Genomic DNA, 16055 nt, shown 5'->3' on the forward strand with positions numbered 1-16055 from the left:
AACGACGAATAATTTACTAAACGTTCAACCCGTGTAACCAGGTTTTTATAGTACCTGTCCTGTCGTCGATTGTGAGTGACATGGTTGTTCCGACAACGTTAGGCAGGCACTTGTCACGGGATTAGAAATTGAGTTTCTATTTCTGATGTAGTCACGGTTGACGATTTTATGGAAATGTCATGGATGTTGATTTTCTGAAACTCGTTGGCATGGGAACGTCAAGATTACAGAAGACAATATTCCCAGTAATACTGGCTGTAAAATGGATGTTAATATACCTGCCTACCTATTATCCACAACAGATTCACAAATTAAAAATTATTTTTATCTACACATGAGCTTAAGTAGGATGTGTATAATCGTATCTCAAGGAAAAATTATTTTCAGATTCCGTACAGCTGCACACGAGGCTGGTGCAGAGAAAGGAGGAAAATACTTGAGAGTGAAAAAGAAAGGGACGTATAAGAGGCGAAGGACGAAAGGTAGTATAGAGAAAGAGGAGAGAAGAGGCGAGGTGAGGCCAGGCAGAGTGAGTCAGGACGTAATGGGAGAAAGTCAGCTTAATTGTACGTCTAATGTTTTGGATAAATCTGACCTTTGATGACCGTAAGTCAAAAATAAGAAGAGTCTACGAATTAAATTAAAATAATGTAAACAAATATGGAAAACTATCAAAAATCGGAAGGAGGGGGATAAGGAGGAAGGGAAGAAATTCCTCTATTCTACCATCGGGAGTTCAGGGCCACTCGGAAGCACTCGTCGTGAAAACTGCTACCATAATTGGTTCTAATTAAAGACAAAAGTCAAAGACGAAAAAGAAGGAGCCTGTATACTTTTACTTTTCATACAGGCGCATGGGCTGCAGCAGAGCTCGTCGAAACTACCGACGCCAGGTGGACGTCACGCGGTGTCCGGAATGTAAATCCATTCGTCGGCGGTAAATATACGAAAAAATCCACCCCCGTAACTGGGAGAGGTGAAGAAAAACGGTATACAAACCCCTATATTACGTTTGAAAAAATATCAACTGACTTTTACTAGATTCTTTTTCAATAGATGCCTGAGCATTCCATGCACGCCGGACAATGATCTGTCTCATAAGTTTACTTTATGGCGTCTTGCATGGAGTATCGAAGAAGAGGAAAAGGAAGGACCTCAGTGTGAGAGGGAATACAGCTGAGCAGTATAGAGTTTCGTTCCGTTCGAAGGAGGACGGGGATTGGTAAAATTGGCACAATCAGTCGCGCGGGATCATCCAGCCACCGAGAATCGGGATACTTGATGGAGTAGGAATGGCTAAGGTGCAGGCGGAGTCAGGCGCCAGGCATCCAGAGTCGAACGAACCCAGGAGAAAAGGAGGACAGTACAGGGGTGGAAGTGGCAGGAGCGGGATAAGATCTCATCCCAGTTTAAGAGTTAGGAATCGGGGTGATATTTCACAAAGTCATCGAAGTTGTGCGCCAAGTTGGGCATAAATAACGATTTCGAAAGTTCGACCCGTGAGAGAAGAACGAACGAACAAACGAACGAACGAAGCGTTGCGGGATCCTTGGGTGGATGGACGGCTATAGGTAGAACAGCATCGGGGGATGCTGACGGAGAAGGGGGAAGGGGGAAGGAAGAAGTGGCCGACGAGAAGAGGAAAACACCTCCCCAGCTGAGGGGCGCTAAGCAAACACTTACCATTGCTAATCGGCGTGTGAAAGAGAGAAAAACAGCGTTGACCCGCCCCCGATTCATGGAAAAACAATAACTCTGAAAACGCGAGAGCGGGACAACGACGCCGGGACGGCGGCTTGCTATGCGAGACAAGCTCGCTCCTTTGCCGCAACTTATCTCCCCGATGCATGCGTTAACCATGACGTGCCGTTAGTGCACGCGGAGAGGAAGATGACAAAGAGGGAGAAGAAGAGGCCCGCAGCCTACTTAAATACCGAAATAAGGCAAAGGATGAAAGCGCACCGTGTAACTATAAGCGCCAAACCTCTATCTTTTGTGTTTTTTTGCCCCCCCCCCCCCCCTCTCCCTCCCCCGTTGGCTCTTGCGGCAAGCCTGCTAGATGCGCGACGAATAGGCGGAGTCCCACGACGACGACGACATCGCGCCGTTTAAGTCTCGTCAACGTTTTCGTAATAGAGAACTGTCCGTGTCCTCGAATTCTACATATATATGTATACTCAGATTTTTTTTTAACGTTGTATTAGCTGATAAAAATCTTGGTTGAAGAATGAAGGAGAAAACAAAAAAAAAAAATGAATACACCTTTCACGAACAGTATATCGCAGGAGGAACAAACCGTCGTAGTAGTAAAGAATTCGGCGGATGTTTATCATCCTCTTATTGATGTGAATTACGATACAGTCAAGCCGCATATCAAGAGATGGGCTATAAAGGGAAGTAGACTAGCGGGACGACCGCCGGACGATGGGTGTAAGAAGTGAAAAATGAAGATAAAAAAAAAAAAAAAAATGGTGGATAAAAAAATAAATAAATAAACCGTCGGAGAACACAAGCAATAAAGCCTCAGATAATGAAATTTGTGAATGGGCCGCGACATTTACGCCCCCCCGATGCTAAACTGATATTAAACGATGCTTAAATCATCTCTTGATTGCAAGTGACGTGCGTGGCGTACGACTTTCAGCTGTCTCTCTCTCTCTCTCTCTCTCTCTTTCACTCTGTCATTTTCAATTCGTGTGTATCCTCTTCTCGTAAAAGACTTCCACAATATACAAAACGAGAAAATGTCACGTATGACCTACGTATTGAATACAAAAGGCGCATGTTCATTACGGCTCAATTGCATCAAATTTCGAGTCCCTTATTACAACTACGTATACCTACCATACTCCTAAGATCCAATGTTCCAGATTTCTGTCCTAACTATTTTATGACAAATGAAATATATATTTATTCCCATGAATCTTGATGAATTTTAATGTTGAGGTTGTTCCACAAGTTTCAATTCACTTTCAGGACTGAAATAACCATCATTGAGTTACAGCGGCACTTTCATCAACATTTTTCGGAAAGATACTCCGAATCGTGACAGTATCCTTTAGTTTGACCAAAGAAGTTTTAAAAATTGGCAATCATATCGGGCGACTTTGAAAGGCGATTTTTTCGTCAAGCGGAGGGTGAGTCTCTTCAATTCCAAAGGAGAGATGACAGGAGCCGAATAGACAACGACGCGAGTTTGGTAATGCATGTTTTGTCGTCGATCCCACGTATTTCGTAATAAGACGCGTATAGTATAGATATAAATTTCGTCTGTGAACCACCGACCGCGACGGTGCGACGTTCCCTCCGCTCCATTCCTCTCCTCTCCTCTGATCCGAGCTGCAGAGGAATAATCTCGTCGAAGGTGAATATAAGTGGTGAAATCGAGTGTTTGTCGGACGGATTAGCGCCTCGAAGGTAGCGAGCTCCACAATGCGCCCTGCAGCTGGGCACTGCATTAATTTCTGAAGGTATAGGTATATTAGTTAACCGTAAACAACCGAAGAGCGTAAACTATGGGGCCGGTGACGGTCCCTGGGGCCCCATGGACGTCGAAGAGGCAGCCAGGCTGCAGCGACACCGTCAGCGATGAAAAAGGGGGGAATCCGGGAACGACGCGCTTTGCTCTTCATAGTCACAAGATCCGGTATTAAGGGAACAATGCCCAGTTGACAGATGGGGAAAATAGAGACTCCGCAGCCGCGTTGTTGGTCGGCTTCTGAGAAAACTTCACCTCTTTGGATTACAAACGAAACAAATTGTGGATACGAACGGGTCCTTGGACTTTCTGAAATCAATTTCAGCTTGGTCATCATGGTCTGCGGTTGCAATGATCGACAAAGTTGAACAGTTTCAAGAAAAATCCGGACAGCGACTTTTTCTCCAATCCCATAAGAACAGACAGTAATAATTGTCAAGGCTAACACACGGTGCCTGTCTTCGCCTTAACGACCGGAAGAAATACGGAGCAGACCGCGTCCAGTTGCGCATAGATTCTGGACCGGCGTCGCCTCTTCCTCTCGAGGAAAGCCTCGTCTCTTCTCGTTTCTTCTCTTCTCCGCAGGCATCGCTAGCAGTTCGGTGAACAAGGTACAAGCCCGAACGCTCCTCCCGGCAACCTGTCTGATTAATTCCGTTATGATAACCCTGGAATGCACGCCGCGCTCCACCCTCCCTTTCCTTCCTTTTCTCTTTCTCATCCTCTTTCTCTCTCTATCTCTCTTTCTCTCTATCTCTTTTTCTCTCTCTCTATCTCTCACTCGCACCTCCACCTCCTCTGGACCCGGGAATCTTCCCAAGCCTGCCTCTGTCCAACACGCCGATGTCCCTCCGTGGGGAGTACTTTCCTTCGGGCGTCCGTATACCGGATCGTCGACTGGGAAAAGCTCTCGATAGTTTTCCAAAATTGGTCAGCGAAGTCAGGATATCTTGCGTCGCTTGACTATCGTACCTCTCATCGATTGCGGAAGGAACGCAATTGGTCATGAGACAAAAATCACGGCCAAATTTTCGACTCGACACTTGAATGTCAAGTCAAGCCATTTCTTCTCATAGCCTAAGTATGGATATCGGTGTATAGCAACTCTGCGGGTGGAAAATGTACGCATGGATTGTACCGTGGGGTCCGCATCCTGAGTTCGGGAGGCGGCGCTTCAGGATTATTTCTGCACGAAAGGAATATTAATGCGAGGACGCCACTCGACGGACAGTCGGCCCTGAGGAAGGATGGATCACCTCTCGACGTGGGTGATATCTGTATTTCAACCCCCGTCTCCCGGGCCGCGCGTTCAGATCTCTATCAAGCAAAGTTCTCGGTTACACCGACCTTCCTCGTTCCCGCCTCGCCTCAGCGACGTTGCGTTTTTTCGTTTTCCCTTCGTTTCACGTTTTTCCGTCCATCTCTCCTCTCCCCTTTCACAGTATTTTCTACTATTTTTTCCTACGTTCTTACCAAAGCGCGATTTTGCGACCATGATAGCCGTTGCCAAGTTCCGGGATTCCAAATTTTTCGCGTCTACTTTACAGCTCGACCTCAGCTGAAGAACCTCGCGAACTGCACGCGGTAGATTCGAAGATACGACTGGACGACGATATAACTTAAGGGCGTAAACCGCGGTTTAAAAATAGTGAAATTAATTGCCCGATTACACACGGGTAATTAAAGACAGGCGGTCGAACTGCCTTCGCGAGAACTGTTTGCCTCATCCGCAATAGCCGAGGAACAGCCGGTTGATTTACGTAGCTGTAGGAACGGACAGACGGACATAACGCACCGTTACACTTAGTGAGCCGCGAAGCTCGCGAACCCGAAGGGACAGCAGATGTCACAGAAAGTAAGAAGGTACTCATTGTCAGAGTAGGTCCGAATCGAGCTTTGTGTACGTCGCAAGCGTTCGCAGCCGTCGTCTCGAAAGACTTCGAACCTTAAAGGTATAATTATCGAAGCAAGCGTCGGGGTCGTTCGATGTGACCTCAAACATCCGCGCCAGTTTGATTTATCGACCGATTCGTGTAATTAAACGAAAAGTTTAGACTGGCCCCGTGGGCCTCGTGCTCCGTCTCTTCGCCTCGTCGGGCCCCACGTACCTACACCGGGCCCATCGCCCCTGCAGACCAGGACTTCATGGGTGTCCGGAGACCTTCTCGCGTTTTGATGCCTCGGCTAGGCAGAAAAGACATGTGCTCCACTAATTGTATTTGCCCGGAAGCAGGAACCTTCAATCCCTCGAAGAAGAAGGCAGCGTGCTGTTAAAAGTGATTTGTGTACGTGTTGAAAATTTCTCGTGTTTGAATTGACGCGATTTTAAACTTGATTCAACACTCGGTACTCGGGTCTGTTCTCCAAAGACATTTTACGTTACGGTATAAATCGTTGATCACATGTATTCCAATTTCAGTACAATTCACTTTCGGAAATATGAAGGATAAATTTATCCCAGCAAGTTTTAGGATTATCTTCAGTTCGAATCCTACGTATGGTGTACCGTGCTCGAAGGACGAGAAGCGTGGAATGAGGCAGGAATCGAAAGTCTAAAACGGTGAACAGAATCGACTAGCATGCCTTGTGCAATGAGCATAGCAGCATCGTTTAGCGGTGTGTAAGCAGGAGGTCTAGAGGTGACTATTAGCCGGCTATTAGTGAGGCCTGACAAGTGTGCGATGAATATGAATTCGACGATGATGATCTCGACTCCTAAATCACAAACTGTGGAGGAGGAGACGAGCCTGTAGTAGCGGACAGGCGGTCGAGGAAGCGTAAAATATAATAGGTATCGTGTACAGATTTGTGTGGCCATCTGGAGAATTTTTCGTGCATTAGATCTATGTTTCACGAATAATCGGCGGCCCACGCGGGTTTTCTTTCGCAAATTATTGCGAAAGGGCGTCGAGGAAAATAATTTGAAACGGAAACGACGTGTGAGTTCTGTAGTATAAAACTTTTTCTCACCGCGGGAGGAGAAGAAGCGCGGATTAATAGACCCGCGTCTGATTAATAACGTACATTAAATTTTATTAATTAATAAAAACATATGTGTAATATTATTCAGACTTACGGCTTATTGTTGGCTCGCTTATGAGTGATATGACGGTATCGTTGCTAAATCCACGATTTATATCGCCGTTATAGAAAAGTTTTCATCTAACGGGTGAAAAATAATTCGTATGATGTTTTAGCAACGCGATTGAGCTCATCATAAATTCACCACACAGCCGAATATATGAATACGTGTACATACATTCATATATACAATACATGTACCAGTGTGAGAAAGGTGAAGTTTCTCATACCCATTAAAAAACCTGTTCTTCTCATCGTTCGAATAGGAATGGAATATATTTAAGGATTATTGTCCCAGGCAATAATAATGCTGCCCGCGGGGTACAGAATAAAGATAAGAGAATGGAATTGAACAGTTTGCAAGAAAAGTTCCGTTTTATGGCCCGCACTAAACATACGATCGTGCTCGATATCGCAACGTTATCTACGCAACGACCATAACAATTTTCGTATCTGAAAGAATTCTGCAAATACCTCCGGCGTGGCTCACTGGGTTTTCGGTTTAATTAACTATTTATTTTTTGGCCACAGGTTTAATGTATGCAAATTCAGACACGTTCATTTAACTATGTTTCGCGAATCTGACTCCATTATCCTTGTAAGAAGTATAATAAATATCGGTGAGATAATTTCTTGCAAATTCGAAAGTCTCGAAACCAGTTAACACCGAAAAGCTGTACAAGGATACTCTTCGAAATTTAGAAATAATACGTCTGTATAATTTCCACTAATTATATCTTCGAAATTTCATGATTGATAAATTGAATATTGAGAGGTCGAAAAACGGGTTTATAACGAAGTCGGGCTTTTTTGTCGTTGAAACCCAGGAAAATAGACAAAGTTTCTATCTCCCAGCTAACAATAAGTAGAGAATCGCATCCGCACGATATTCCCGAGAAGAATCAACCCTCGACATCCCCAGCGTAGATCTAGATTCCGAAAGTTACAACATACACATTCGCTGATGTACAGCATCCGGTGCTCTCATCGCAACCCCCAAACTCTGATTATACCTGCGCCATAACAAATCCTCGGTGATCTCGAAACCTCGGTCCAACCCCAACCGAGTTTTCAGTGACGTTTATTGATCTTTAATGATCGTGGTGGTGGGTCGGTTAATCGTTTAGCTCTCATCGCCGGCGTGAGCAGTCCTGAACGAGGATCGGATCCGTTGTGGCAATCTTCAGCGACTACGGATCGAGAGGATCGTAAATCGATCGACGTACCTTTTTCCCCGTGGAAATGTCAGAATAGCAGCGCTTCTACATGTTCGAAAAAAAGCAAATAACCGGTTGATTATTGCGCTATTTGCGCGCTTGAGAATCGCATAATTTGTAAAGGTAAAAACATCTTTTGAGAGCAAGAGTAGATTCTGGCGAAAAAACTAGGGTAGATATAAATTGATCGCCTAATTAACTCGTGTGGTGTACGTCAGCGGTGAATGATTTTTAAAACTTTCTAAGCCGAGCTGTCGTCTAAAAATTATTGTCTACTGGTCGCCAAACTGCGTGTGACATTTTTCTTGTAGATACACGTTGCGGAGACAACTTATAATATAAGTATATTTGGAGACGAGTCGGAGTAGGGATCGAGCTGGGAGGCAGCGGCGGTGGAATATCTTGCAAAGCGGGCATTAATATCTCAAAGAGAATATAATACGGGAGTCGTAATACCAGTGCTCATTCATATATGCCCGCAACTCCTTCGTCCCGGCGGAATAGAATTATTGCGACAATGAGAGAGACTCGCGTCGTAGTTACTTAAGTCCTAAAGTCCTAAATAATGACTTACTCTCACGATTAACAGTACTTCGGTAATAACGTCTATCCCCCGCGGTAAAAGATAACGCGGCGGTATCCCCGCACCTCATCGCGGTATGAAAAGAGTTTAATGGGGGGACGGTAAGGGGACCGGTGTCCTCCCCCTTCGCGGAGGACCACGTGGCCCTGCGCGGCGAGAGGAAGAGCCCTGCATCCCACCTCCTCACCCCCCGCAACCTCTTGGGTAGGAAGGAAGGTAGGTATAAGGTACCTAATAAACCCAGAGCCGAGCAAGATAAATGTCGTGTGGAGCCACGATCCTAAGAACCAATTGATTATTATCATAATCCTCGTTATGCCTGACAAATCGTCGGATTATATTCGTTCTATCTTACCGCGTGCTGCTCCTCCGCGCAGTGCAACCTCCTCCTCGATGCTGCCTGCTCGACCAACTCGGGGGGAAAGAATTACTCGTTACATCGGAATCTGAGAGCGGAATCCTTGCAGGTGACGACCGAAATGATGATTTTTCTCTATCAATTGGGCGCAGGTTGATTGAAGATCGATAAGATTGGAGAAGTGTAGACTCGATGAATGAAAGTGCTCGCTGTCGTCTTTGCAGGACAAATAAATGTTTCTCTTGACTCGTATCCTCGCTATACATCCCCCTGGGATTTTCATCGTGATATTTATTCGAATACCGACGTTTTTCAAGACCAGTAATTGTAATCAATCAACGTTATACTCGTCCGCCTGTAAGAATTATGGCTTCGGTTCTCCGCGCGGCTGCTTGTGCAAGTTGCAACATAGCATCAACGAGAACGTAGAAACGAACTTACGCTGCAGGCACACCGACGCAGAGAGAAAGAGAAGGAGACAAGTTGTGAAAATGTGTAAAACGCCGTTGTAATGAAACGCGGCGTATTGTGTCTATGCTAATGTGCTCCTTTTTCTCGGTCCATGCGTCGCATGGGAAAAGGGAAGAGAGAAGAGACAGACCGAAGGGACATACGCCAGATTTGGTGGACAACGTGGGCCCCGCGCTCACGCGAAATATCTATAAATTTGAGGACCAAGGCTGAGAATGTACGTTCAAAATGATATACCTGCCTACGCTCGAGGAATTTATGGGAATTCGCTCGCTCGAAGCGCCGTTTTTCGGATACCGTCCGCCGCACGGTTCGAGCGCAACCGAAACCCTGAGGGGGGTTTGGTTTTCGGACTAAGAGCTCATGCGACAACGATGTGTCCCCACCCCCATCATCCGAAAAGCTCGATTAATTCGGATCGTCCGAAGGAGAAGAAGCCGGTGAGAAACGGGATGAAATTCCGAAAAACACACCGCGAAGCGTCACTAAATCAAAGAGAGCTCGAAACGCGCGCCTCCAAGAAGACTTGCAGGGCTGCAGCGCGATCGGAGCAGGGGATGATAACGATCGCTTCAGGATCATACCAGCGATGACTCGGAGAGAGGGTGAGGAAAGTGCCCGCGAGTGTCTCGGCTTCGTCCTCCCGGTGATTCCCGCCTCCTGCAGGATCTGATATCAATCGAGAGGCCAAATTGGTGTATTGTTGACCGGGGAACCCCCCCCCGCGTTATAAACAAGCGTGATGTATGCGCAGAGTCTCTTTTCGAAAGCGGCGAATCACAGGGACCGTTCTCTCCTCATCCTCTACCGATTTTTTTCTGGTAAATAAGAAAAGAGACGAGAGGAGAGGAGACTCTGCGAGTCGAGTCGAGTCGGTGATCTATCGCGCTCACGCTGCGCTCACCGAGACGGTTATTGAAATATTGGAATTTCTCATGGACACCTCGTGCTGTTCCCCCCTATGCGTATACCGTATACCTCAGCCTATCCCTAGTGACGGCTTACTCAACACCGCTCGCTTACTAGCCGCGACTAACTCGATCCTCGACTCTTCGCCTCCAGTCAAAAGGAACCTCGAAATTAAGGGGACAAGCATCATATGCCAACTCTGACAAACGAGGTATGGAACCATGGTTCGGGTCGAGATGTAACCATTTCGACGATGGAGCAAACACTTCGTTGTTTCGGATTGAAATAATCGATTCGATGCCGCAAATGGAGGCTGAATCGTTTCGAGACTCGTTTTAATTTTTAACCGATTATCGGTATTTGGTAACAACTTTGAATCGGTGTGAAAGCAAAAAATTGCTATTACGTTCCTTTTGTTAGCAAACAGCAAATAGACCGTTCAAGTCTCAGTTCGAATCCAATTATAAGCTGAAGCTTTTTTCCGATTGGTCGAAACCGTCAAGTTGAACCTTGACTGGAATACTGAGCCGAAGAATTTGGAGGACCCTACAAATTCGAAAGTCTTGAGATATAACTTGAAATCTTTTCAAGTGACGTATTCAACAGAATTATTACAACTTCGAGTGACTTTAAGTGATTTCTAATTACTTCATGTACACGACGACTCCAAGTGCGCAGGCCTCGTATGATTTTGAATAAATTTTAGCATATCTTCAAACGAATTATCGACTCTCTTAACGCATCGAGGTGGACACGTGGTTTCAAAAAGTGTCCACCCCTTTCAAATTGACTGTTAGTCAAGTGCAACGATGATAATTATACCCGAATCAACGTTTCGAGTATCGTAATAAAATTGGTAGTTCGATCGAGAACGCGGACAGATTTACTAATTTCTAGCGAAAATACCGAAGTTGAGGGTTTCGGAAAGGAAAACGAGCGCCACGAGTGATTTTGGTGACTGCTTGGCGAGTAAAACGAATATGTTAATGAATCGGTTGGTGGGAAGAGAAACAAGGTATAAGGTACGTTTGCCTCACAAGTCCCGCTGCACTCTCTCGCCCTAATTGATGAGAGCTCAGTGCTGAGTTTCGCAGGGCATAAACCATTTTTATACCTCACCTTGGCTTCAATGGCTGTCCGGGCATCTCATTAAAATTCGCCTCCATGCCTACTAATTGTGTGTAAGCCTGCCCGCGTGCATGTACAACTTTTGTGTATACCTGGCTAACCGCGGTGCTTTCTCGCGTACTGGGTGAAGACGATTTTCCCAGATTTCCTCATCTTCCTCCTCCATTTCCTCTTACATAAATCGACAGAGCTACAGGTCGCACCCAAGTAAATCGTCTACTAATATCGAATGCCACGTTACGAATGCAGTTGAAGAAAAAAAAAAAGAAATGGTATACGCCGGAACTTCCGAGTCCCGGTAAGTAAATAAGTAAAAAAAAAAGTGTCCAAAGCGGGAAAATAAGGCCGCGTTTCTACTTGGCGCTAATTGATTTTGGCGCCGGGGTCGCAAGTTTTACACATAAAACAAGGTGCGACGAATCCGAGAGGCTGCGTCGCTCCTTATTCCTTGGACCGAACAGATGGAAGAAATGTGCGCGTTGTGCCGGGTTTCTCGAGCCACCACGGGGAGCCTTCCCCTCGTTAATAGGGTCCGCCGAAAAAGTTGGTCGGTGGCCGTACGCGGGCTCGTGCACATACGCCTGGTGAACTAACACCAAGATGTTTTTGGACAGGCAACGATTAAATCGGTCGTATCTCGTGGCCGCGGCTCTCCTCGACGGGCGAAATCTCCTCTCTCGTAACAAAAGAATTATTCTTTCGCCGACCGCTGCGTCGCATCCGTGCGGAGATGAAGCTTTGCAACTGCACTGCACAACGGCGCGTTTCTCAAACTGAATAAAACTGCCTCCACCTTTTATCTCCGGGCTTCTTTTACTGGACGCAGGCAAAAGAAAATTGATTTACGTCGATGTAAATCACCGAGTTGACGCCGGTGTCGACGGACCGTCGAATATCTTCGCGCGTGAAATTACACGCATCGACGGAACGTAAAAATGAAATACCGAAAGGGGGATGAGAGGAGAAAAAAATCGAAGACAGATAAAAGGAAGAAAGGGGGGCCCCTGGCGGTTGACGCCGTCGTTTAATTTTTTCAGACTCGTGTTTTCGCTGGCACGTGTAATGGTATACGCGGATATTTGCTCGCGACTATTGTCAGGAAAAACTTCCTTACTAGTCGAGGCTTTTTTAAAATTCTGTAGCTATTTCGATCCCGCCGCAAGACTCGTTGAAACAGAACTAATAAACGGCGTTATCGCCACGCGATATTGATTCTCATTTGATCATCACTGTAACTTTATGCGCACGTCGTTCGCCCTGAAATCTATCCCAATGAAAATACTTCGAAACGGCGTACAGGAATAATAAGGTAGAATCTGATGAGCGGCGCGGTAAAACGACAGGGGTCAGCGGCATCCCCGCGGTCCGCGTAGGGATGTGGTAAGGTGGTAAGGTAGTAAGGTAGTAAGGTAGTAGTTGGATAGGTAGGCAAGGTACCTGTTGCCTCGCGGCGAAGGGTGGAGGGCGAAGGGGCGAGGAAAGAGGAAAGAGGAGAGAGGAGAAGGGGCGGACTATGGGGCATCGGAAACGCGTAAATCACGCGGAAGAATCGTGACAACATTAACGCACTTTTCGTGGTTTACGATTCGTTGAATCCGGCGCCGAGGCCGGCCCGGCGGGGGTCGCAGATGAAAAGGACCGACGCCCCGGCCCGGCAGTATTTTCGGTTATGCGCTATAATTCAATATTTTCAGTGCTCAACGGTCGACGCTTCGACGGACGCCTTCTTTGCCGTCGTTCTTATATATCCGATGCGTCTATCGGCCTCATTCATATCCACGTGTATTATCCATAGGTAATAGTCATTTGTCGATTATTCATTCGTTGTTCATTATATTCATGCGTGTAACGATCTGTTCGAACACGAAGAAAGGGCTATTCACTCGATTCACCAAATGCATTTCAACTGAAACAGCTCTGCTTTCGTTGCGGTTATCGATGACCGGTGGAACAAACTTTTTTGCCCCTCATTTCTATCGCAACACGTGTATTATTAAAGTTTTTGAAAAATTCGATTGACGATAAACTCACCTCCTTCAGCGGGACTTTGAATGCGACTATTTTCGTTCCCTTGATTACATCACCGTACGCCTTGTACTCCAACCACCTGAAAATTAATCAAAGACAAATATATAAAAACACGTTTTCATTGATTAGTCGGGTCAACACGTCAGAAGGTGATGCACGTGCGTACTCTGACATACCGAGTGTACACATTGAAGCAGAGGATAATAAAACAAGCCTACATGTCTCGTACTTTTCTATTCCAAAAATAAATCCCAATACGAACATTTCGTCAAAAGAATTGTCCCTAAATTTTTTCTTTTGCACCTAGAAAAATTGTAAATATTCTACGAGATGTGTATCTGGGTAGCGAACGCATAGATATCAACGTTTTTTAAATCGGCATCCCCCCCACCGATCATTTGCGTCTTGGCACCACGTGGCCGAGATGACAACGTTTATACCTAGTGTCGCCATCTCGCGTCGATTTCCTCGACATTTAAGCGGCGTGCCGGTAAATCGGCCGACTGACGCTCGACGAGCAGCCAACATTAGCCTCTCAAGCTTTCCCTCCACGCTCCCGATTGATATTTGCCAATATATTTGAGACTGTGTTAAAGAGCACGTACGATCTGATTAGCGTACGCCAACGGAAATGCGAAGTCGAGTGCGAAGGATGAACGGTATTCGTTTGTCTTTTCATTGATGCCTAGCCGCTGTGAGGGAGGTCGAATAATCGGCACAAAAACATAACCTCAATACCACAATTGACCTCCATTTTCTTTCGGGTAAACACCGACGCATCGTGGCCATTGGCATTTGGCACAGTGCTAATTAATTTGGGATTTATATGAACAGTATTTACTCACCTTTCCGGTACTGATCTCGACATGGCTGTATGTGTATCACGGCTCAATGTTTCTTCACAGGATAAACTCATCACACCACCACCACCAATCTGATAGACACAACACTGCCAACAAAATTACAGCAAAAGCCACAACCACACACACGCGCGACAGCTGCCTGAACTGTGACGCGAGCCACGTTCGATATATCGATTAAATTGTTGCGACGCGCTGTCCGTTCCACGAAATACTAACTGACGTTCGAAACGCGGCGCGAAACAGTTACTCTAATATATTAATCCGAGAAGCAGACTAAATCGTTTAGGCGATCTCAGGCCTAGGGATGAAAAATACTTAAAATATTTACGTATATGTATACTGATTGAACAAATTTTCGTGCAAGTAAGCTTTGCTTACCAATTAATTAGTTTCAGATTTACGAAAAACGCAGTTACGTCGAAATTTTGCTAACATTTTGTCAACCGACGAAGTTTATAATCATGGAATGCATTGATCATTTTTATTTTTTATGTCATATTATTCGGTTATTTATTTTCTTGTTTTCTTCTTTGCTTTTCCTCGGCTGTATTTGATCAGCTTGTTGGACATTGCACGTCACTTTCCTTTCTCGTTTTCAATTGCAGGATTTCTTGCAAAATTGTTTTCTCCAGGTCGATGAGAAGAGGCGGTTTTTTGTACTGTGATTAAAAAAAGAAGAATCAATGTACGTAAATAACAGAATATTCAAGAATTGCTCAAGGCGTTGCGACTCTATTGTCCCTACCGTGATGATCAAAGTATTGAACTGATGCGTGAAAGAAATTCTTTCCTGCTCTGGCTTCAGACCGACTCGTTCCAAGTCGGGAACACTTATTTTTTTGAAATACTTTTTATTACTCGTTCTGACGGTTATAGTTTTATCATTCTCCGCTGTAACAGAATACACGTCTTTTGGATAGGGTAAATTCCTGATCCTCCACTCCAGGGATACCTTTGTGATTCTCCTCGAGATGATTGGCTGAAATCAGCCAAATGATAAATCAATCGTACAATTTACCTTCAATTTTACTCTCTGTATCTTTTCACCAAATTTTCATCCAATAACTAGGCCCGATTTATACAGAATTATATGTAGGAAGTGGTAAGTTCAAACAGTCCTTGAATATGTGCAATATAATTAAACTTCTGACTATCTACACCGTTATCAGATGAATAGAAACTCCGGCGATGTTAATTGCAGGATTGCGAGCCCTGCTTCAATGTGTATTGAATATTTTTACACAACTAGGGAAAAACAAGCAAAAGTGAAGATTGAACAGAGAAGAATTCGACGTACCGTGTTGGAGCTTTCCCTGATGCCAGATACCTCCAGATTGTCGAGAGGTTTGGGATCTGGATCGCCAACCTCTACGGCCCACCCGACATCCTGTCCAAGCTTGCCCTTTTCTCTCCAGGCTCTGCGCGTCAGAACATTAGTATCCAAGTGATACTCCTCTACCATTTCCTTCCCATCTCCCATCATGAAGTGGACCTTTCTCTTCCCTAAATTCCATCGACACAGTTATAATTCGATCGATAACAAGCCGACGTGACCGTGACATAAAGCCCGTTGACATTTGACGGTTAGCAAGTGACACGTGTCCGTTAAATATCAAAACCGTCGATGTCATTCGGGGTATGTTATTCTACTAGAACATGTCAACGCTTTACGACTCGACGATAAGATCGGGAGGAATTTTTCGCGCTTACCATCCTGAATTATCGCCGTTTTTTTAGCCTCTTGCACAGCTTTCAGCCACTGTTCCGCCGCCATTTGTAAATAATTTAACCATCGATTGTTCGTTGCTACGCAGCGGATACGACGACGCGACGCTCAGGTACGTGAAGTTGGCTTCAAGTCCACGAGCCTCGACGCCTTTCGTGCATATCTGGTTGCCGTCCGAACAGTGATCAGGCGCAAAAACGATATGATTTTGTA

General features: G+C 45.4%; 2 protein-coding genes across 2 annotated transcripts in view; both read right to left on the minus strand.

The window, feature by feature from the left end:
- Positions 1–14657, minus strand: part of LOC124307518 (histidine-rich glycoprotein-like) — a 47404-nt gene extending 32747 nt beyond the window's left edge. The window contains exons 1-2 of the mRNA XM_046769267.1: positions 14099–14657; positions 13257–13332 (exon numbers count right to left, since the gene is read on the minus strand). Coding sequence (XP_046625223.1) covers positions 13257–13332; positions 14099–14169 — 147 coding nt within the window. The 5' untranslated portion in view covers positions 14170–14657. The remainder of the gene's footprint in view (positions 1–13256; positions 13333–14098) is intronic.
- Positions 14658–14670: 13 nt separating this feature from the next.
- On the minus strand, positions 14671–15890 carry LOC124307995 (protein DPCD). Its single transcript, XM_046770248.1, has 4 exons — positions 15827–15890; positions 15414–15619; positions 14862–15095; positions 14671–14775 (listed from the first exon to the last, which is right to left on the minus strand). The coding sequence occupies exons 1-4, from the start codon at positions 15888–15890 to the stop codon at positions 14671–14673; spliced, it is 609 nt and encodes a 202-aa protein (XP_046626204.1).
- Between the last annotated feature and the right edge of the window lie 165 nt (positions 15891–16055).

The sequence above is a fragment of the Neodiprion virginianus genome, chromosome 6 (genome assembly GCF_021901495.1).
Source record: "Neodiprion virginianus isolate iyNeoVirg1 chromosome 6, iyNeoVirg1.1, whole genome shotgun sequence".
NCBI lineage: Eukaryota > Metazoa > Arthropoda > Insecta > Hymenoptera > Diprionidae > Neodiprion > Neodiprion virginianus.

Excerpts from the sequence above, each read along its gene's own strand:
- LOC124307995 (XM_046770248.1), bottom strand. The coding sequence starts at position 15,890 with ATGGCGGCGGAACAGTGGCTGAAAGCTGTGCAAGAGGCTAAAAAAACG. Across the intron at positions 15,620-15,826 it reads AACGGCGATAATTCAGGATG|GGAAGAGAAAGGTCCACTTC; the intron begins GTAAGCGCGAAA and ends GATGGAATTTAG. Across the intron at positions 14,776-14,861 it reads TCAATACTTTGATCATCACG|TACAAAAAACCGCCTCTTCT; the intron begins GTAGGGACAATA and ends TTTTAATCACAG.